The sequence below is a fragment of the Dipodomys ordii genome, unplaced genomic scaffold (assembly GCF_000151885.1).
Source record: "Dipodomys ordii isolate 6190 unplaced genomic scaffold, Dord_2.0 Scaffold18, whole genome shotgun sequence".
Classification (NCBI taxonomy): domain Eukaryota; kingdom Metazoa; phylum Chordata; class Mammalia; order Rodentia; family Heteromyidae; genus Dipodomys; species Dipodomys ordii.
The window spans coordinates 13,511,127-13,534,676 of NW_012267234.1; the positions used below are offsets into that span (position 1 = coordinate 13,511,127).

Sequence of the window (23,550 nt, forward strand, 5' to 3'; positions counted from 1 at the left end):
TTTCTATAACTGTAGCTGCTCCGTCAAATAGCTTTCACACTGTCATCTGCCACAGAACCATGCAGCAACCTGTCTTCTTGGGTCCCAGGTTAGAATCCCCAAGGCCCTAATTTGGCTGGTCTTTGGCAAAGCCAAGGGAGTGACTGTTTCCCAGAGCCCTGGGAGAAAGCTTCTTCCCCATTGATTGTGCTATGGCTGGCCTATCAAGCTATTTGAAAAATCATACTCTTGATGATTTTTCTTAGTAATCCATTTGGGAGGTGGGAAGGAAATTGCTTTTTGGCAAGTGACAGCAACTTAAAATTCAAGAACCCTCATGTGTCTGAAGCAGGACTGAGATGAAGAAACAGAGGGTGGAAATACCAGATCGAGTAGAATAGATGACAACGATCAGTGTGTTTGCATTGGAAATATGCAGAGGTAGAGAAGCAGCGTGCCGCTGAAGGACATAAAACATTTCTGCGATTGAGTTGATGTCCTTCTCAGAGGTGGAAGCAGATCAATTCCCTTCTACGTCTTCCAAACCATCGGGGATCTTGCCCTGATCCAGAAGCAAAACTCTGAACAAAGACATGAATAATCACCTGGCAGGGATGCCAGTCTTCCCCCATAGACCTGAAGCTCTTTGAAAAGAAAACGTGTGCTCTGTGTGTGTATGCATTGTTCGGCCTTCTGCTGTGTTTCCAGAAAGCTCTCTCTCCATAAATATGTGTAGCAGGAAGGAGGGAAGAGCACCTGTTTCAAAAAAGATTTCTTCTGACACAGCTCCCTGAAAGAAGTTTGGATATGTTCTACTGGAAAGTTTTCAATTCCAGCGGAGATTATAGTTTCACATCATATAAAGGAAATCGACTCTGTCTAGAGAGCCACAAGAGGAGTGAATCTGGGGGTAGGGGCCTGGTCTTGGGGAGTCTCTGCTTTCTTTGATTCTTGCTCTAAATGAGCTGACTGGAGATGGGAGGTATTTACGGAGGTTCTCAGGCCAGTCACAGCTGCTGTACTGACTCATCTCAGGCAGCAGCTGACACAGGAAGAACAGAACCTAGGGGGTGGGGGGAGGGGGTGGGAAATCACTCTTGCCACTTAACCTGGCTATAATGCCATCGATAATCATTTCTTCAGAAATGCATCACGTTTTGGAAAGTGCATCAGAGGTGTTTATTTGATCATGCTTAGTCTGCCATACCCCCTTTCCTGCTCAGATATTCTACTAATTAATCAGTAATCGCACTGGTCTTTGTAGTTGTGAACTTTTATCGATGATCATGTGCCAGCTTCTAAAAACGGATGCAGAGATAATGTTCTTGCAGGATATGAAGAGTGCACCATTACGATTCTCATATTTCGGATGGGGAAGCGAGGCCAAGCGGTGAGATGGAGAGAATAATGTCCCACCCAAGGCAAGCAGCCTTGGAGCCTGCAAAGATGGCGGGCGCGTTACCTTAGACCGCATGGGTGCTGTTGTAGCTGTGGCTAAGTTCTTACCATAGGAGATGGTTGGGTTTATTCAGATGGAGCCAAAGTAATTGCAATGTAATCACAACAGTAGATAATGCGGGGGGGAGAGGAAAGAAGAAAAGGGGAGGAGGGAGTTGACAATGCTCTCAAACTGGTGTTATTCATGGAGAAAGAGGCCATGAACCAAGGAACATGGGTAGTCTCTAATATAAAATATATATTTCTAGTATATATATTATAAAAACAACCCCTGCCAACACCTTGAGTTGAGGATTTGGCATTCACAGAATTAGAAGCTAAAAATGTTGTCGTGTGCTAAGTGACAATGTTTGTGGTTACTTGTGACTCAGACCACAGGACAGCCCGCCCTTGCCCGGGCTCGAGCCAGGATCCCTACCCACATAGACTTTGGGCTGATTGCTATGGTGGCATTGTAATCTGCACTGTTACCGGTGGCTCCAAAGGGGGTAGACAGGTCAGGGCAATTTGCAGGGTCTTCTCCATGACAAGTCAGGGCACAACAAAGCCAGATTATTGGTATTTATAGTAGCCCAACAGTTAAATATATAATCAGCACAGTAATGATCAAATTTACAATTCGAAAAACATTCTTCCTTTAGGTCAAGTAACCAATCTCCTCTTAAAGCTTTGGATGGAACGTTTTTACTGTTAAACATTTTGTCACTGTCACACATTTCTCTCCTTCCTTCCTTCCTTCCTTCCTTCCTTCCCTCCTTCCTTCCTTCCTTCCCTCCCTCCCTCTTTCCTTTTCTTCCCCCTCCCTCCATCTTTCTTTCCTTCCTTCTTTCTTTCTTTCTCCCTCCCTCCTTTCTTTCTGTTTCTTTATTTCTTTCATTCTTTCTTTCTCTCTCTCCCTCCTTCCCTCCCTCCCTCCCTCTCTCTTTCTCCTTCCTTCCTTCCTTCCTTCCCCCCTCCCTCCCTCTCTCTCTCTTTCTTCCATACTGCTCTCTAAGCAGTTGCTCTTGTAAAGAGCAATGCCTCCAGTCTTTCTCTGTTTTTGGCGTGGTTACTTTTGAATAGGTTCTCACTTCCTGTTCAGGCAAGTGTCTGAGCCATGATCCACTTAGCCTATTTCGGCTTTCTATTTTAGTTAGAATACCAAGCATGTGCTCTGGGCCCAGCTCCTGGTTGGGTAGGAGGTCTTGTGAACTTTTCTGCCTGAGAATTTTTCAGCCCTGGGTGGTCTCTGATCTTATCCATTTCACTTCCTAAGTAGCTGTGATTATAGGCAAGAGCCACTGACATACAGCTGCATTTCACTTAATCACTTTTCTAATATTTCTAATTTTCCTTCTAACATTTTTACTTTATACATACATATATATATGTATGTGTATATATATATATATATAGAGAGAGAGAGAGAGAGAGAGAGAGTAAAGTTGGATGCCTAGGAAATGTCTGCCATCTTCCTTGTTATCTTTTGTCAAACTGTTTGGGCACTAAGTGTCAAACACCAAATGTTTGAAAAGAGGTAAGAATGTATAGGACAATTATTAATATGAATAATATGAATATTATGAAAGAACATTATTAATATCATTTTGGATGTTTAGCATTTCTAAACAAATACATGTGGAGTTGAGTTGATTTTTTTGATTCTGTATACTCCCACTAGATCTTTTATAGTTTGGTTTCAATTTAAGGAAATATCATGAGCTGGGTATGATGGTGTATACATGCTTATAATCTCAGAATTTAGGAGGCTGAAGTAGGAGGACTCAGCATGAAGTAGCTAGCAAAACCCTGTCTCAAAATAACAACAAAGAAAACAAAAGCCAAGCCAGAAAACAACAAGGAAAATTTGTGGTGAATCACCCAGAAATTTTGCTTTTGTGTGAATGTCTTTCTTTACATTGGTCATGTTCTCTCAAGAGTCCAAAAATGCAAAAAATATTTGTACAGTAGATAATGAATATTCTCAGAACATTATCAGTAATGGCAAAAACTTGAAATATTGCTTTCTGGTCAATGATATGGTATCTGAATGCAAACATGACTCATTTAAATATGGAATAAATATACCTCAAAGATATGTGTTTGAACCATTAATGAAACAACTAGAAGTATGGTAAAGTTTGTTCAAAGAAAGTTGAAGGGAGTGAGTGTGTTTGCAGTCCTATTTAGGTGTCCAAGAAAAATGCTGAAATAGTATTATTAAATAAGGAGTATTTGGCAATAATAATAAATAGTAAAATCGGACACATATTAACTCATCTAGAATTGAGCCACTTCCATTTTGGTCTGTTAGAAAGTGCTTTCATGCAGTAGTGATATGTGAGTTTGTTACTTTGATTTATATCCAGTTTTTTCAGTTCTTTTTTATAGTGTGGTACAATCACTTTCAATACAGACTGTGTGGATATGTTTGTCTTTCTAATCGCTTCTTAGAAGAGTTAAGTACTGTTGATATATGGCATTCAAATAGTCTCTGTAAAGGTTGAAAGATTGTTTTTCCTTTTAAAATTTTAAGTAGTTCCAGTTTTACATCATTTATTTTATATCTCACAATTCAGTATTTGTTGTTGATGGTTTAAGATCATATTTTAAAACTGAGTATAGGGGTTCACCTCTGTATTCTCAGCTACTCAGTAGGTAGAGTTTGGGAAAATTGTGGTCAGAAGTGGCTTGGGTTAAAGTGCAAGACTATCTGAAAAATAACCTAAAAAAAAAAGAATGGAGGCAGACGTAAGTGGTAGAATTCCTGCAGCATAAGTGCAAGGCCCTGAGATGTGTGTGTGTGTGTGTGTGTGTGTGTGTGCAGATTACTTTTCATAAGCATAATAAAAAGTGAGTTCTTGTAAGTGAATATTCTCTTTTGGGAGGGCCAGCTGTGGATCTAGAACTCACAGCCTCATGATCTCATTTGGCTTTCTCGCTCAAGGCTAGAGCTCTACCACATGAGCCACATCTCTATGTCTGACTTTTTGCTGGCTCAATGGAGATAAGAGTCTCTTAGTCTTTTCTTTCCAGGATGGCTTCGAACTAAGCTTCTCAGTTCTCAGCCTCCTGAGTAGCGAGGATAACAGTCATGAGTAACAGCTTGACTACGTGAGTGTTCTGTCTAAAGAAACAATGTGAAGATTCATGCTCATTTCTTAAACATCAATAGAACATTTTTCTACATTACATGTATGTGTGTTGACTATTGCTGTACTGATGATGTACCCATGTTTTGAATGATGCTTGGCTCCCTCCCACCCCACAAAGAAGGCTCTTAATACTCATGTGAAGTCTGTGACTCAGTTCCTTCCTGTATGTTGCTGAATTCACTCCACCTGTACTTTCTTCCTTTAGACCGAGTTGGTGAAAGGATGCCTCTCTCTCTCTCCTATAGCTGGGCTTTAAATCCTTTCTTGTCAATGGGGTCTTCAGAGTTTCTTTCCTCATCGTGATTTTAACTGTGTTGGGAGAAAACCTAAGCCTTTGGAAGTTAAATGTTCCAGGAGTGATCTAGTTGATTGGGAAACATTTTAGAGCATGACAACTATAGATTACTATTGATTGCTGAGCAGCCTCAGGTTTCTAGACCTGAAAGAGACCTTTCTCAATGACCTTAACCCATAACCTTGGTCCACTTGATCCAAGCACCTGTTACAATGTGTAATGGTTTCATGAACTGATTTGTTCATTTGGGAAATGTTTATCTTTCCTATATAGAAGCTCCCAGAGGGCCTAGGCCCTGCTCTTCCTATACATGCTTTCATTCTAGCATCTTCTCAAATGTGATGGGATTAAAACCTCTACTCCCAGGACTTCATCCATGGTTGCATAGACAATTCCACACCTGCTAAGTAGAAAGCGTGTAAGCCTTACAAGAAATGAAACACCACATCATTAGTGTACGTGTCCATTGTCCGAAATACTTGCAGTTATGTTTTCTTTTGCTGAGGGAAATAGTCTAGCCACAAAAGCTTTAGGTACTACAGAAGACAAATATGACTATTGTAATATAATAATAATTTAAAAAACAGTGAAAAGGGAAAAATAGTAGGCTGAAGTAACATAGGCTGGACCTTTTATGGGAGAAAAAGAAGTCTCTTGGTAGCTAATTCCCAAAATAGTCTTCATTTAAAATGAAATCATTACTGCAATAGTTGCCTTTAAGCAATCCGTTAACTCAGAGATAACTGCATTGCTCCAAATGTGTCAGCATTTAAAGTCTATTTTATCGAATTTGTTCTTAATTTATTGTAATATAATAATTGCAGAACATGTCATTTGTACTCAACATGAAGTTCTGTTGTTTTCCCCTATGTGCATTTATTCAGCTATATAACAAGGTATAATTGTTTAGTTAACATGATTCTTTCTGAAAAAGTGCACTGTTTATTCATGTGTGCTTGGCGAATGAATTCTCCATCAGCACGTCAGGAAGACACATGAGAAAGGAATCAAACCCCTAACTTGTCAAAAGATGGCAATATAAAATAGCGAAAATAATTGGGATGATGGTACTTCTGAGACTTGATGGAGAAGTTTCGCTACAAGTAGTCGTGGTCATGTGTGCTGAGCTGAACGCTGTCATGTTAGTGGGTGGACCGGAAGAAATTAGCTTACCAGCGGAAACATGGATTCACATTTTATTGGGATTCTTTAACCTCTGCTCTTATTACATAAATATATACTCAAGAGTAATTATCTTAAAGAAAAAAATTGTTTGATCTGTAAAATGTAGAAAATGCTACTTGGGTTCCTGAGTATTCTGAGCACTTTTTTCTTTTTCTTTTTGGACTGTGTGTGTGTGTGTGTGTGTGTGTGTGTGTGTGTGTGTGATTCAGGACGCAACTGATTTTGACAAACGTGCTATTATGGCACGAGTGTAACATGACATCTTCTTTCAGATGAACTGGTGCGATCTTGACAAGGAGTAGGGAAGGCGCTGTCAGAAAGCTGAGAAAACATGTCAGTGTCCCAGTTATGATATAAAACGCAGCAGAATAAACCTTACAATATCATTAAGCTAAATGTCTTTCCAATGATGCCCTTGAGAAGGCAAGAAATGGCATTGCCCTTGACTATGGTTCCTTAATCATGAGAATTACATAATAAGACAGAATACAGGGTGGCTGAATGGGTACTGGAAATGGAGTTTTACCAGTTGAGAGTATGTGTATATGTGTGTGTGTGTGTGTGTGTGTGTGTGTATTTGTGTGTGTGAGAGAGAGAGAGTGATCTAGTACATGGATGAAAGAATTTTCAGATACTGCCATTGCTTTTTCTGAAGCAAAAAGAGCCCCTTTAATTACTTTCATGAATGTTGCTCAAATATTGATTGGTAAACTGTAATTTGTCGTATATTGACTATGACCATTTTTTTCTGACTTCCTTTTTTAATGGAATAAGAAATATAGCCTTTAACAGTATAAAAGAAAAGTGAGGTGTATATCTAAAAATATTTTAGGTCATGAATTCTCTAATGAAATTAATAAATAATTAAAAATTGTAATTAGTTAATAAAAACGAAGCTGGAATCAACTTGGGGTTTCAATAGTATCATATACTTGGTGGTCATATACATATATATACATACATGTATATACATACATACACACATACAGACACAAACATGTGTTTGTGTATGTATACATGTACATGTACACACATTACTTACACAATTTACATACATACATGTACACAATGCACATGCCAGACATGTATATACACATGCACACACAAATTTGTGTGCCCATACCCCTACACAGGCATACACACATACCCACCTACATATACACATACATGCCCCCACACTCATATAATACACGTATACACAGACACACATGTCCACAGATAGACACACAAACATAGACACAGACTCAAAATGCTTTAATGGAAGCATATTTGTACTTTGAATGACCTTTACTCTCTTTGCCTCTAGGATCAGAGGTGGTTGATCTTGATGGAAAAAGTTCCCTGCACTACAGATTCAATCAAAAATCTCTGAGTCCCATGAAAGATACGATTTCTTTGAAATTCAAAACCATGCAGAGTGCTGGGGTCCTGCTCCACAGAGCAGGGCCCGGTGGAGATTCCATCACACTGGAGCTGAGAGGAGGAAGACTTTTTTTACTCATCAATGCAGGTAAAACTCCTTGGTGGGTTGCTCAAAAATCGAACCATTAACTCAGCCCTTAGAAAACCATATGCATTCAGAGCTTATTCTCTTCGGCACTACCGCGATCTTATTTTCAGATCCCAGGGCTTGCCTGTATGACCGTATTCCTCGTTCTTGTCGAAATGTTTCCTATGTTGGGAATGGTACAGGCCTCTCCTTGGCTCTTCTCTCTCGGAGAGAGTGACATGGCTATTTTCTAGCATCATAAAGAATGACATGGGTCATTGAAAAATACTGCAGTAGTAAAAATAATGAGGTTGTAGCAAAGATGAAATTTACATAGGCAATGGCCGCACCATTGGTAATGATAATAAAAGGGATTAACAGTGATAGGAATTACAACCAGGTCTAGAGACTGTTACACCAAAGCTCCCCGTTTGCAATTACTACGAGATGCTGCAGGACAGTGTCGCCTGGGAATAACGATGCTGTCTTTCCCCCATCCTTTCCTAGGTGAAGCTAAGCTTCCCTCCACTCACTCTCCAACCAATCTCACCCTGGGCAGCCTGCTCGATGACCAGCACTGGCATAGCGTGCTCATTCAGCGACGGGGCAAACAGGTCAACTTCACAGTGGATGAGCACAAGAGTCGTTTTCATGCACAGGGAGACCTCAGTTACCTGGATCTTGATTATGAGGTGTGATGGTTACATTTCAATTAATACAGATTTTCTTTAGGATGAGATTTTGATGATGGATGCATAGTTTAACTTTCCAGCAGAGATTCTGTGCTAGAGGAACCCCCCCCCCGCCCTCCCCTCTTCCCCACTTCACAGGGCTGGCTAGCCTAACTCAAGTTCATCAGAAGGTGATCAATAATTGCATTCATATTGATGGCCTTGTGACAAATGCGTGAATTTATCATTCAATAGCATGCAATAGTCATTTTTTAACTGAGATATGTAATCCTAGAGCTGCACATGGAGGAAATTTTCCCCAGAAAGAGATCCCATTGTTACAAGTAAATATAGGATATGTTTTATGATTTCTTTGTGTTATAGGGTGCTTCTGATCAATATTTAGACTTATGAGGGAGACTGTAACCACGAACACTTTCAATTAATCCATTAACAATTGATACAAAGACAACTATTGATTATGCTAAAATATATTCAAAATGAAATATCATCATCATTTTGATGATATTATTGAACAGATTTTTGCATACCCTGGGTAGACAGATGCATTTTCCCCCTCCCCCGGGAAAGTACTATATCAAAACAGATGTGATGAACAACTTATAGGAATTGTCAAACTCTAGTATCAATAAGTGCTACATGGGTGAACATTAGGTATTAAAAACAATCGTGTCTCTGTTCTTTTCCAGAGTGACTTGATGGAAATTTGCTCTGTGTGTGCTGATGACAGGGCTAGTTGTTCATCATAATTATCCTAAAAATCACTAAACAATATTATTGATGCTACTTTTCTTTCTAAGATCAGCTTCGGAGGGATTCCAGCACCTGCAAAATCTGTGTCATTCTTGCATAAAAATTTTCATGGATGCTTAGAGAATCTCTATTATAACGACATGGATATCATTGATCTGGCCAAGCAACAAGATCCCCAAATCATCATTATGGTAAAGAGCCTTCATGGGAGGGAGGGAGTAAAACCATGTACATTTTCCAAATGAAATTGTGCTTTTTTGGTATGCTGTTGTGGGGATTGCTCTTCTTATTTTTTTCTCTGATGGCGATATGCCTATAGGAGATTAATTCTAGCTAAAGGAATAGGAATTCACAAGCCATAATTATTTTCATAGGAAGCAAAGTGACTTTTAAAACAGTGAATATCTTACTTTTTCCTGTGATGTTATTATTCCTAAGAGACTAATTTCTTTTGCTCAGTAATTTCCTTAATAAGATATTCCCTGAGCAACTCACTGGATAAACACAAGAGTTTCTGAAATTGGGCAACATCCATATGTATTAGAGAGAGATGTTAGAAGCTCTTGTATTTTGCTACAGTCCTTAATAATAATTACTATAGTAATAATTATTATAATTAAAATAATAAATGAATAGGCTGTTTCAATATTGTATCTGCTAATCTGTCCAAATGGCAACATTGTTCAGACTACATTGTATTCTAGGTTTGTGGATGAGTGACAGAATTAAATGTGACCCGATTGGGTTAGAGCACCCAACGGTAGCGGGTGTGTTGCATGCTAGGAATCTGTGTTAGGACGTGGAGCTGGGAAGTGGGGGCCTGTCATGGGAATGTGGGAGACCCAGGAAATCACTAACTCTGTCTGAAGCCATGCTGTGAGTCTACATATTGGGTTTTGTAGTGCTTGCAGCGTATGAAGGAAGCTTTCTGCAGAGAGAATCTCTAGGAATTGTTGTCCATGTCCCCACAGAGAGTCCCAAGCTCAGCGTTTAGAATGACTGTGGTTCAGCAAGGCCAGTTCTCTGGAGGAAGAGAGGAAGGATGGGTACAGAGTGAGAAAGAACAAGGACACAGCTATCTCTTTCTCTCTCTATCCATCCATCCATCCATCCATCCATCCACCCATGTATCTCTGTATCTATCTATCCATGTACATATGTATGTATGTACATATGTATATATGTATGTATGTACGTATCTATCTATCTGTCTATCCATCCGTATATGTATATATAAACATATCTATCCATCCATCCATCCATATATTTATTTATGTATCCATCCATATGTGTATGTATGTATGCATCTATCTATCTAGCTAGCTAGCTCTCTATCCATCTATCCATATATGTATGTATGTACGTATCTTTCTATCTCTCTCTCTCTATCTACGTACCTGTCTATCCATCCATCCATATATGTATGTATGTATCTATCCAGCCATGTAAGTATGTATGTGTGCATCTATCTATCCATATATGTATGTACGTATCTATATATATTCATATATGTATACATGTACATGTCTATCCATGCATGTATTATGTATGTATGTATGCATGCATGCATGCATGCATCTATCTATCTATCTATCTATCTATCTATCTATCTATCTATCTATCTATCTATCTATCTATCTATCTATCTATCTATCTATCTATCTATGGTGTATGGCACAATGGCTCTCCTTCCAGCTAACCTATCTTCAGAAGCAGACAAGGATGGATAACAATTCTGGGAAACACACTCCCCAGCAGTTCCCCTATAATAACAAAAAATGCAGAGCCATACATTGATTTTAATTAATTTCTTTGGTTGCTTAAAATTCAGAATATGCATCTTTAAGCTCCTGTTGTGTCAGCAAATCCCAAAGTACATCACAAGAATATTTACTATTGAAAAAAATATTTTATTCTGAATTCTCTGTGAGTTGACATTGTTTATATGCTCATCACAGCCAGAAAGATTTTTAAAGTAGGTTTTTTTTATTAAAGGAAAAAATTGAAAGGAAAAGGAACAGGATTATAAATAGATAGATGTGAAATTCATATAACATCTGAGTGTCCAGAAACTTCTCAAGAGAAGCCCACCCCCTCTGCTTTAGGAAGGCTGTGTTCTCTGTGCTAGCAGTGGAGGAGGCAGCCTTCCAAACGAGGCTAAGACCAGTCCGAGCTTTTCCTGGGTTTGATGACCTCAGCATTGTCTTTATGGTATGGGTTATTGTAAAAGTGAGCCTTGTCTCCTCTTAGGACTTTGTTATTTCAACCATTAGAACAGCGGAATTGTTTACAATCAAAGCTAACTCATTTTTAACAGAATCATAAGATAGCCAAATATTTTAGTTTGATCAAGATCCAATGTGTTGCTTCCAGTGTTGCTTCTTCTAAATGAGCCTTGCATTTGCTGGGGAGTTGAGAGCTGTGTGTGCTCCTGGCTCACTCCTGTAATCCTAGCCATGTAGGAAGCTATGAATCGGAGGATGGTGGTTTGAAGGCAACCTGGGCAGAAAAATCCATTTGCAGAATAACCAGTCCAAAGCTAGGCTGGAGGCGTGACTCAACTGCAGGAGTGCCAGCAGAAAGCAAGCCAAACAAATGCAAGGCCCAGAGTTCAAATACCAATTCTAGCAAATGAGAATGAGGATGATGATGATGATGATGATGATGATGATAATGATGATGATGATGATGATAATAATAATAATAATAATAATAATAATAATAATAATAGAAAGTTGAAAAATGGAAGCTTTATGGAAGTAGACCTTCATGGTGATATTTGTGGTTTTAAATCTGGGAGAAAGTCAATATTTTAAATTCAATTTCAAGTGGAATATGAATAGCAGGCTGACAGTTCCCCCCCCCACTTTCTTTCTTGTTTTTTGTCCTCAGGGAAATGTGTCATTCATTTGTTCACAACCACAGTCTGTTCCTGTGACTTTTCTGAGCTCCAGGAGTTTCTTAACCTTGCCAGCCTCTTCCAGAGAGGAAGGGGTTTCCGCCAGTTTTCAATTTCGCACCTGGAATGCGGCAGGACTTTTGCTGTTCAGTGAACTTCAAGTGGTTTCCGGTAGTCTCCTCCTCTTGCTCAGTGATGGAAAACTTAAGTTGAATCTCCACCAGCCAGGAAAATTACCCAGTGACATCATAGCAGGTAATAAATGTACTCCCCTAGGCAAAACATATGGATTCCAAAGATTTCATTATCTCCTGTGTCACTCTCCGTAAATGTGATATGCATAGCCCTCCCTCAAAAATATTAATATTTGTTTAATCAATGTAGACTGAAGTTAATAAGATTATAAGTATTCTTCCTTAGAGGAAGTTGATTCCAATTTCCTTTTAAATAGGATGGCAACCTTCAGAGTTCTTATTACTCCAAATGGTATAGATGGAAAAGCATCAATTTTTACCCATCATCCTCTCTCTCCACTCCAGGCTAGTCAGTACCTCAAATTCCTCCAGAAGTAGGTTTGGGAAGAAGATAGATTCTGGTGGATTCTCAGTCTCTTCACTTACTTTTAGGGCAAAGCAGTATCTTTGGAGCCATTAGAAGTAATATAATTAAGGCAACTGTATGCCTGTCTGCAAAATTAATGTCCAGTCTAGGTCGGAACTTTGAGTGAAGGATATTTCTATCTCTTCATTAAATTTTCAGAGTTCTAGGCAAGGGAGCTCTATCACAGTTTTAGGCAATATAGAATAGCATTCAAGCTCATCCAGTATGAGTCACATTGGGGTAAATTGCTACATTAATTTGATAAATGATCTTTAAAAACAATTTAAAAATGACATTGTATTACTCCTCTACATTAACTATGATCAAAATTTATAGAATATGACCCAGATAAGGGAAAATAATGTTAACAGATAGTGAAGACGGGTAAGAAAAACAAGTATACAAATGGATATTCAAATGCCTATTTAAAAAAAAATTTTTTTGGTGCCAATTACTATTCAGAGCTTTTGTACTCAAGGTTAGTACTCTGTCACTTGAGCCACAGCTCCACTTCTAACTTCTTTTGGTAGTTAATTGGCTCTGATAAAAATCTGACTGACTTTCCTGCCCAGGCTGGCCTCGAACTACAGTTCTTAGATCTCATCTTCCTGACTAGGTAGGATGACAGGTGTGAGCCACCAGTGCCTAACTCAAATGCCTATGTATCTGTCTGTTGTTGTTCACATATTGCAGATTTAGTGTGAGAGATGAAAGTTCAGTATTAATGATAACTTTAGAAAGATCTACCTTAGGTAATCATCCACACGTGGTAGGTTTGCAGGCTTAACAAAAGGAAATAAATTAATTAGTGTCACTTTAATCACTAATAAGTTCCTAAAAAGAGGATCTAAGATGATAAGCATGCCATTAACATGTAGTATATTGTGGTGTGTTTGACCTCCTCTGAAGTAGTTGTAGGCTAATTTTCAACATCTTAAAGAAACTGCTTCAGTAAAAAGCTACTGTAGTCTACCCCATGAAGCTAGTTTTTATTTTATTAGTATTTGGGTGTTTTTTTTTTTTTGGGTCCTGTCGTGGAGCCTGAACTCTGGGCCTGGGTGCTGTCCCTCAGCTCTTCAGCTCAAGGCTAGCACTCTATCACTTGAGCCACAGAGCCACTTCCGGCTTTTATTTTCTTTCTGCTTATGTGGTGCTGAGGAATTGAACCCAGGGCCTCATGCATGCAAGGTAAGCGCTCTACCACTGAGCCACCTTTCCAGCCCTAGTTTTTATTTTATTTTGTTTCATTTTGTACCAATTCTGGGGCTTGAACTCAGGGCCTGGGTACTGTCCCTGAGCTTTTTTTTTTTTTGCCCAAAACTTGCACTAAACCACTTTGAATCACAGCTCCACGTCTGACTTTTTGGTGGTTCGTTGGAGATAAGGGTCTCATAGACTTTCCTGCCTGGGCTGACTTCAAACCATAGTCCTTAGATCTCAGCCTCCTGAGTACCTAAGGTTATAGGCATAAGCCACCAGTGCCTGGCACCAGCAGCAACATTATTTTTAACCATGTCCCCAGAATATAGAGCTCATAAATTACTAGGTGTAACTCTGCATACAGTGCTCTGAGTGATTTGGAAATCTCGGAGTGGCTGTTTAAAACTATATGCAGAACAATCCATTCTGATAGCATGTGGCTGTAATTATTTCCAGAGGTAATAATAAAGAACCTAGACCAAATAGTAGTGCCAAGGTAGCCATCTTGTTATATTTCAGACAACAGAAGCCAGCTTTTACTTACAGACTTTCCCTGCCCTCATGTTCACTGTTTTCTTTCCAAAAATATATTTTTGTGCTAATTTCAGTGAAGCAAGTCCATTTTGTCTTTGCAAAAAAAAAAAAAACCTACTTAAGTGATAGATTTCTTCCATTTGAATTTCACTTACATTTGATCATTAAACCAGCTGTTGTATTAAAATGACCTTTGAATTGTTCTCTCCCATGAGTTGCCCAAGGTGTTACAATTTAACTTGTCCATTCATGTGCACAGTTCGCTGAGGTCAGGGCTACCCTGCCTTTATCCCCCATCCCCGTCTATCCAGCCCTACCCATCACCTTGTGTGTATGGCTCTATTTGCCTACCTTTCCTTTCTCTATTTGTTCACCCTTCCTCCCTAAACCCTATTGCTTTTAAGCAAGATGTATTTGAGCTTCCTGGTATTCATGTGGAACTGTATGTTGATCATTCAGAGAGGCTATACCATGGAAGCCTGCCCCTATGGGTACTACACGTCAGATATATATTATATGTATATACACACACACACACACACACACACACACACACACACACACACATATATATATCTATACAGATAAATATACCTATACATATTTATTATTTACTATACACAGATATGTGTACTGTACACAATGTACTATACACAGATCTCTATATAGATATATCTCTGTGTGTTTTTCTCTCTATATAGGCAGATAGATAAATATAAATATAGATATGGATATATATGCTTCTGGTCCTGAACGCATTCTCAAATATGTTTATATTTAAGTTCTAACTTCCACGTGTGAGAGAAAACTCATATCTTTTGTCTCTTTGAGGTTGGCTTATTTCACCCAATGTTGTTATTTCCTGTTCATAGTGAATGACATAGTATTACTCTCTCTGGTGGATAAATAAAATTCCCTTGTATAAATATATAACACATTCTTTTGATCCATTGATCAGTCATAAAACATCTGGGCTATTTTCATGGTTTGGCTTGGCGATAGTGACTAGTGTTGCAATGAACATGGATAGGCAGGTGTCTTTATTGTGTCCTGACTTGCAATCTTTTGGATAAAATGCCATATACCTACTGATTGATTGGTATCATACTATACTAAATCTTTCCTCTATGTAAGGACAGCTTAAGTTTTCATACCAATTGGAAATACAATTTACTAACACATTAAAAATCTGAAAGACAACATTTCTGGAACTTTGACAATTGAAAAGAAATTAAATGGTATTGAGAAGGAACTGAATTATGCAAATGTTTGAATTATTCGCCTAAATTTTTAATGTGATGTACATTTTTACAAATTGTCATTTGCAATTATTCAAAAATATCGTGTCAAACCAAATTATCTCTGAAATATTAATGATATTGTATAAGCCTAAATCATGAAACATATTAACAGTCCTCTAAAATCCCTCATGACACAAATTATTTTCAATCCTTTTCACCTTTATAGATGTCAAAGCAGAAACCATTCGGATGGAATGAAGGAACTAATGAACAATACGATTATATTTTCTTTCTAAAGCCTGAATTCTTCAGTCATATTAGAGGTTTCTGTTCTGACTTTAGCATTTCGATTACAACTTTGTGTGTGTGTGTGTGTGTGTGTGTGTATGTGCCCACACACCCGCACCAGTACTTGAACTTGAACTCAGGGCCTGAGCATTATCCCTTAGCTTTTCTCTTTTTCTTTTCCTTACTTTTTTATTTCTTTTTCTTTCTGGCTTTTTGGTAGTTAATTGGAGATAAGAGTCTCGAGAACTTTCCTAAACAGATTGATATTGGACCGTGATCCTCAGAGCCCAGCCTCCTGAGTAGCTAGGATTACAGTGCGGGTCACCTGTGGCCTGGCTTCTACTGCACCGTTTACCTGGTGATGAGCTTCAGGTCTCTGAGCAAGCCTTTCACTCCCATGCCACAGCCTGGCAGGAGCGCCCTGGTGGTGATTGAGCTGCTTCTCCACGATTTCACTTGCTGGACACTGGAAATTCTCCTGCCCCTGGCAATCCCACGAGACTTTTTGGTCTGGTACCCCCCTCCCCTATGAAGCCATCTTTCAATTCTCTTCCCTGCCTGCACTGGACTCTTCCTGCCTTACGGACTGTAAACCTGTCACCCCTGAAACCCCAGCTCTCCACAAAAGCAATGGGCTCCATTGACTCTGTATTTTACCTTGACAAGGGCTATCTGCTGATGGAGACCCTTAATTCCAGTTAGCGACTGCCGTTAGCAGATGTGGGGATTTCTGGTGCTTTTAGGCCCCTAAAACGGGCATGAGCCTCTTTGGTTGCCGTTTGAGTAATGGCCCACATTTAATTGCCTTCTGCACCTTTCGGGAAAACCTGCCCTAGGTGGCAGGTTTATTTTTTCTTTATTCATCTTCCCCTCTGGACGCCTGCTGCAGTGTTATGGGCGAGTGGCCGCAGCTAAGCTGGCCGAATGCTCTGTAGCAATTTAGGACTGTACCGGAGATTATGTACGAGAGAGGAGATAGAAACCTTTTTTCTTCCTCCTGCTGTATTTTTGTGTGTGTTTATAGGGCTTGAGCCAGAGACCAGAAGCAGGCAGCGATGGAAGGCTCTAGAACACAATTCTGCCCTTTCCACTGCCTCAGATCACAAACACTTCTGTTTATTACCCAATTTTTTTTTTTCCATTTGTAGCGGCCATTGTTCTCCAGCCAAAGACCACAGTGAACCAATCTGGAGTGTGAACTCCTTCTGTTTATTGTCTGCTAGGACAAGATGAACCCCCGGCCTGTCCCAACCAATGCAAAGGAATGCTTTTTAGAGGTGATTACTGGTTTGGGGGCACATTTCAAGGAAGAAACACTTGCAGTCAGATAAATATCCTCAGGTAGTGAGTGATGTAATACTACCATTAGATATCTTTCTAAGTTATCTGGAAGGATGAAGGAATGGGAGGAGGCTAAAGTTGTAAGTGGAAAGGAAATTTAGTGGCAATTTATATTATCCAGAAAAGGGAGAGGCTTGGTGTGTCTGTGTGTGTGTGTGTGTGTGTGTGTGTGTGTGTGTGTGTGCACTCTGATACTGGGGCTTAAACTCCCTTAGCTTTTCTACTCAGGGCTGGGTCCCTGTCACTCAAGACACAGCTCCAATTGTGGCTTTATTTTTTGGTGGTTAATTGGAGATGTGTCTCCCACTCCCAGAATTTTTTTTTTTTCTGTCTGGGCTGGCTTCAAACTGTGATCCTCGGATCTCAGCCTCTTGATGCCAACTAGGATTGCAGGAGTGAGCCATGAGCACCTGGTTTGGTAATTTTGCGAGTCATGCAGTGGCCTTGCTTTTTGTCTGTGCTTGCGTAAGCTCAGAGTGTCGTCTTGATTTCCTCCCACACAGTCCATCACAGCCCCAAGGTGACCTTGAGTGTTGGGACCTGGAGAGATTGCTCCAAGCAGATAACACCAAGCCCCATCCTCTGAGCTCTTACCTACTTCCAACACAAGGAACCCCTGACATCCACGGGCCTGTGTTCCACGGACGGGAGCTGCTTTTATTTTACATTTCAAAGTTAAAGATGAAATAAAAGTAAAGAACCACCTGCTTAGCAGGCAGTTGCAAGTGTTGGTGTCAGACTCAGGTTCTGTGTAATTTCTGCAATTCACTGACTAGCTACGCCTTTGGGAACTGTGCACCCTCCCCGAGATCCATTTTTTTTTCACATTTAAAATGAGGAAAATAATAGTTGTACTAAGATTAAGTGATATAATACAAAGAAAGCATGCGATGCCTTTTATGAATAATAGCTCCATGCAATTATTATTTTCATCTTCTATCAACAACATACTTGTCCTGTAGACTCAACGTTAAGAGTGGATTTGGGGATGCAGCTCAGTGGTTGAGTGCTTGTCTGGAAGGTCCAGGCCCTGGGTTGGACCCCAGGCACCAAACGAAAAATGTCAAGCAGGCACCAGTGGCTCACACCTATAGTTTCAGCTACTCAGGAGGCTGAGAACTGAGGATCTAATTCAAAGATCAATGGGGCAGGAAAGTCTGTGAGACTCTTTTCTTCAATTAACTAGCAAAAAGCCAGAAGTAGAGCTGTAAATCAAGCAGTAGAGTACCAGCCTTGAGCACAAAAGTTCAGGGATAGCACCTGGGTCCTGAGTTCAAGTCCCAGTACACACACACTTTCTCTCTCTCTCTCTCTCTCATACACATACACACACAGAGATGCTGTCAATCATGTTAGTGGTGAATAGAAGTAACATTGAAGCCAGGTGCCCATGGCTCTCACCTGTAATCCTAGAAACTAAGGAAGCTGAGATCTGAGGATTGAGGTTCAAAGCCAGCCCTGGCAGGAATGTCCATGAATCTTTTTTTTTTTTTTTTTTTTGGTCAGTCGTGGGACCTGAACTCTGGGCTTGGGCACTGTCCCTCAGCTCTTCAGTTCAAGGTGAATGCTCTACTGCTTGAGCCATAGTGCCACTTCTGGTTTTCTGGTGATTTAATGGAGATAAGAATCTCATAGACTTCCTGCTCAGGCTAGCTTTGAACAGCAATCCTCAGATCTCAGCCTCCTGAGTAGCTAGGATTACAGGTGTAAGCCACCAGCACCCAGCTTGTGAAACTTTTTTTTTTGTCGGTTGTGGGGCTTGAACTCTGGGCCTGGGCGCTGTCCCTCAGCTCTTCAGCTCAAGGCTAGCGCTCTACCACTTGAGCACAGCACCACTTCCGGCTTTTTCTGCTTATGTGGTGCTGAGGAATCAAACCCAGGGCCTCATGCATGTAAGGCAGGTACTCTATCACTGAGCCACCTTCTCAGCCCCTAGCTTGTGAAACTCTTATCTCCAATAAACCACCAGAAAACCAGAAGTGGCGCTGTGGCTCCAGTGGTAGAGCACTTGCCTTGAGCTGAAGAGCTGAAGGACAGCGCCCAGGCCCAGAGTTCAAGCCCTGTGACTGACAAAAAAAAAACAACCACAAAACACTAAGGAAAAGTCCAAGATAAACAAAAACAGAAGAGTCACGAGGCTGGGCTTTATCTTGCTGAGAGAACAGAATTTAGGACGGTGGTGGGAAGACGAATAAAATACACACATGTGTGGCCTCCTGAAGGAAACTGGTGGAAATTTGGGGGCATTTGATTTATTTTAGTCTGATCTTATTCTATCAAGGGTTACATCATTTTATTCAGACATCTATTTAGAACTTACCCTAGAAAAACGTCTGAACAAATCTGGTCTGCATTTCTCAAATCAGTTTTCAAGTCCTTTCCACTCTCTTTCACAAGCCAAACTGAGATTGGATTTCACTTCTCTCTTTCTTGTCTTTTCATACTCCTCTTCTTCTACTCTGCCTCCTCCTTCCTCCTCCTCCTCCTCCTTTTTCTTCCTCCTTCTCTTCCTCCTCTTCTCCTCCCTCCTTCTCCTCCTCCTCCTCCTCCTTTTTCTTCCTCCTTCTCCTCCTCCTCTTCTCCTCCCTCCTCCTCCTCCTCTTCTTCTTCTTCTTCTTCTTCTTCCTCTTCTTCCCCCTCCTCCTCTTCCCCCTCCTCCTCTTCCTCCTCCTCCTCCTCTTCCTCCTCCTCCTCCTCCTCTTCTTCTTCTCCCTACTTCTCTCATCTTCTCCCTCTTCTCTGTTTTCTCCTCCTCCTCCTTCTCCTCTTCCTCCTCTTCCTTCTCCTCCTCCTTTTTGTTCTCCTCCTTTACCTCCTCATCCTCCTCTTCTCCTTCCTTCTCCTCCTTTTGTCTACTTCTTTTTTTTTTAAAAATGGAGGTGATATAAAAATGGGCTTCCATGATCTGGCTAATATTTGTGATCATTTCTAGTGCTAAAGTAAATGTGATTACCCAACAGTGCTTTGATGCATTTTTCAATCTGAACACACGTGGTAGAAACTAGCTCAGGGGAATACAAGAAATCACATATAATATCAGAAAAGAGGCTCTTGGTGTTTAATAGAGTGCTTATACTTTGTTTACTGATTTGATCAGCGTAATCATAGAGTTAAATATTCAGCAGATGAGCCCCTGACTGGCAGATTCACCATGGAGATGCTCCAGCATTCAGCCCCAGAGCCTCTTGACAGCAGGATTGCCTTTGAGGGTGAAATCTCACGCAATCTCACGGACTCCTGGCGCTGGCATAGCCGGGACCACCCCTTCTGCAAGGTGGCCCAATGAAATGCATCCATTTAGCGAGAGGAAGGTCAGGAGGGACTAGAAATTGGTTTTAGTGGAATTAATAACACCTTGAACCCCTAATCTGGGGTCCCACTTTCCAAGGTCTCAGGTACTCGTGTTCACCTGTGTTCTGGAAATACTGTATGAGTCTGGGTGCCGGTGGCTCATGTCTGTAGTCTTAGGCACCCATGAAGCTGAGTTCTGAGGATCACAGTTCCAAGTTAGCCCAGGCAGGAAAGTCTGTGAGACTTGTCTCCAAATAAACCATCAAAAAAGCCAGACGTGGAGTTTTGGCTCAAATGGTAGAGCACTAGCCTTGAGCAAAAAAGCTCAGAAACAGTGCTCAGGGCCTGAGTTCGAGCCCCAAGATCGACTCTCCCTTCCCCCACCAAAAAAAGATTAATGTAAAAGTCTAGAAATAATGTTTTAAGTCATTTTATTATGGTAAATTGTTATAATTACTCTATTTTATTCTTAACTATAGTTAATATCTTACCATTCTAATTTATAAATTAAACTTTTTTGTATGTGCTAGAACTCAAAGCCTGGGTGCTGTCCCTTAGCTTTGTCATTCAGGCTAGCACTCTACTATGGAGCCACAGCTCCACTTCCAGCTTTCTGGTGGTTAATTAGAGGTAAGAGTCTCACAGACTTTCCTGCTTTGGCTGGTTTCAAATCGGGATCCTCTAGATCTCAGCCTACTGAATAAATAGGTTAAACTATCATGGATGTGTGTGTATAGAGGAAAAAAAAACATAGTATACATAGGGTAACAGGCTGCTGGTGTTTTGAAACATATCCCCAACATATGACTATTGGAGATGACAATGCTATAGCTAATTTGGGTGATGTACAGATGGCTCTTCTTCCACTATGTCAGGGTTGACTGTTGAGAGCTGTCTCTAACTCTTTCTTCTTCTTCTTCTTCTTCAGGCGCCGGATTGAATGATGGGCAGTGGCATTCTGTCTCAGTGTCAGCTAAAAGGAATCACCTGAGTGTGGTGGTAGACGGCCTTGTGACCCCTGCTTCTCCTTCACTGGGGCCTGAGCAGATATACTCAGCGGGCACCTATTATTTTGGAGGTAAGAAAAAAAGCAGGGTCAGTCCGTATGGGTGACTGGGCTGTATTTGCAGTTCCCACTCCTATGGCTTAAGAAACTCCCCTGCTTGAACCAATACTAACCCCAGAGGAACCACTTTTCCATGTGGGAATGTTGCGTGGCTCAAGATGACAAAGCATGAACGCAAATGCATTCCTCCGAGGCCGGCTTACTTAAATGTACAATTTCGATAGTGTTAAGTGGGCTCACTTTCTCCAGTTCTTACCTTCAAATCTTGTTCTGTCTTCCTAATGGTCAATGACGCTTGTAGATGATCTCCTGATTTTATGGGTTGATTTTATTGTCTTATTTCCTTGTTCATGCTTCGTAGCTCCTCTAGAGCCTTCTTACTGCTTTTCCCACCATCCAGTGCAGATGGGCAAATATTATGCCAATGAACAAATAATTTAACTTAATTAGCCATAGCAACCTCTTGTCTGCTAAGCAGTAACACATGGATACATTTTTGATGAAATGGTACATAGGCTTTCAACATCGGGCCATCTTCCTTGGAGAAAAGAACAAATGAAGCATTTACCTGCCCTGCGCATGTTTGGGAAAGGAAGCTAGAGAGATGGAAACGCATCTTTACCACTGGAAAATTAAGAGAGAAAGTTCTTTGCCAATTGGAATGAAGTTTGAAGCTGTTAGTCCTTAGGTGTTTCTATTCACACTTGGGTATTTCTTGTGTGATCGTTGTTTGGGTTTTGTTTCATTGCCTTTTAATGGTTGTTTCATTCTAATATCACTTCTACATTTGAAACAAGGAATTCAGTCTTTAGTATCTGCCAATAAAATACAAATTATTTCCCAAGAATTGATCCTAAGTACCTTGTCCATGAATCAGTTCACCAGACCTTAAAAGCAAACAAATGAACCATAGTGAAATACATTCATAATCCATTACCATGCAAAGGGCTACAGTATGAAAAGAGATAGTGTCTTCTTTGACTAAAGTTTGTTCATTTCTGAATCAAGTTCTTTCAGAATTTATGATAGATTTTATAGCTAGCCACGGAACACATTCTTTTAATCAATACTATGATACATTGAGCAACTTAACCAAGAGATTTCATTTCACAAGAAAAGATTTAGAAGCACTAAAAGAGCTAAGGAAAAAATTACAGGCATATTGTTAAATGATGCAAAATTTAAAAAAAAATAGAAGACTGGAGAAAAGTGTTTATAAATCATGAAAATGGAATTCTCATTCTTGAAGTCTTTTTCAATCTTTCATGTTTGGATTGTAGCAGTACTTAGCTATTTTAGGAAGAATTATTTTTTTCTGGTGATCGCTTTTACTTGTACTGTAATCTTTTATAGTAAAATATATCACATATGACTCATGTTTTTATTATGATACATATGTTATACACTATATTGTTCTGAAAGTATTTTGGATAGATTAAGATTTGCTGAAAACATTACAGTGCCACACAGAGAATTTCTGTATATCCCATAGCTAGTGTCCACTCTCTTACGCTGTATGAACATTTGAAGGAATGAATATTAATAATCATTTTAAGTATTCACCCAGACATGCCTGCCCCTGCTTAAGAAAGAATAGATTATTGTGCATGTGTGTCCCTCCAAAGACATATTCTTTGATCTCGCTTGAATCTGGAGTTTCTTTTTCATTTCCTGTTCTTTATAATTTGGTAGCTATTTATATGCACCTCAAAGAGTTCCACAAGAAAACTCCAGCTTCAAAGGCTATTTAACACATGTTCTGCAAGATCTAGACTGTCCCACTGTTTCTAGGGCTGGGGCCAGCTCTGCACCTGTCTTCCTGGAAACCCACTCATTAAGACATTGAGGCTAGAAATCCTGGAATATTCAAGACAGAAGGTTACAGATGGACACATCACCTTTCCCTGGAAGGCCTCCTGGGACCTTGAGCAGAGGCATGTTGAGCGAAGGAACAGCATTGTGTCCCTTAAACTGACATAGAGGCTCTGATTGGTTGGCTGCAGCTGTCAGCTGAAAGTCTTGAGTCCTTCCTCCAGGTTGTGGGCAAATTATAGCACCTGGATACCATAGAAAACCATTTATTCCCAGGCACTGGTGGCTCACAC

At 40.2% G+C, this 23,550-nt stretch overlaps 1 protein-coding gene across 2 annotated transcripts in view; it reads left to right on the plus strand.

The window, feature by feature from the left end:
- The window catches only part of Cntnap4 (contactin associated protein-like 4), a 223,873-nt gene that overhangs the window by 121,212 nt on the left and 79,111 nt on the right, over positions 1-23,550 (plus strand). Inside the window, exons 5-9 of one of the 2 annotated variants that reach the window (XM_013013005.1) lie at positions 7,358-7,561; positions 8,048-8,232; positions 9,033-9,176; positions 11,878-12,139; positions 21,308-21,457. In XM_013013005.1, coding sequence (XP_012868459.1) covers positions 7,358-7,561; positions 8,048-8,232; positions 9,033-9,176; positions 11,878-12,139; positions 21,308-21,457 — 945 coding nt within the window. The remainder of the gene's footprint in view (positions 1-7,357; positions 7,562-8,047; positions 8,233-9,032; positions 9,177-11,877; positions 12,140-21,307; positions 21,458-23,550) is intronic. The other variant, XM_013013006.1, reaches the window with a different exon arrangement.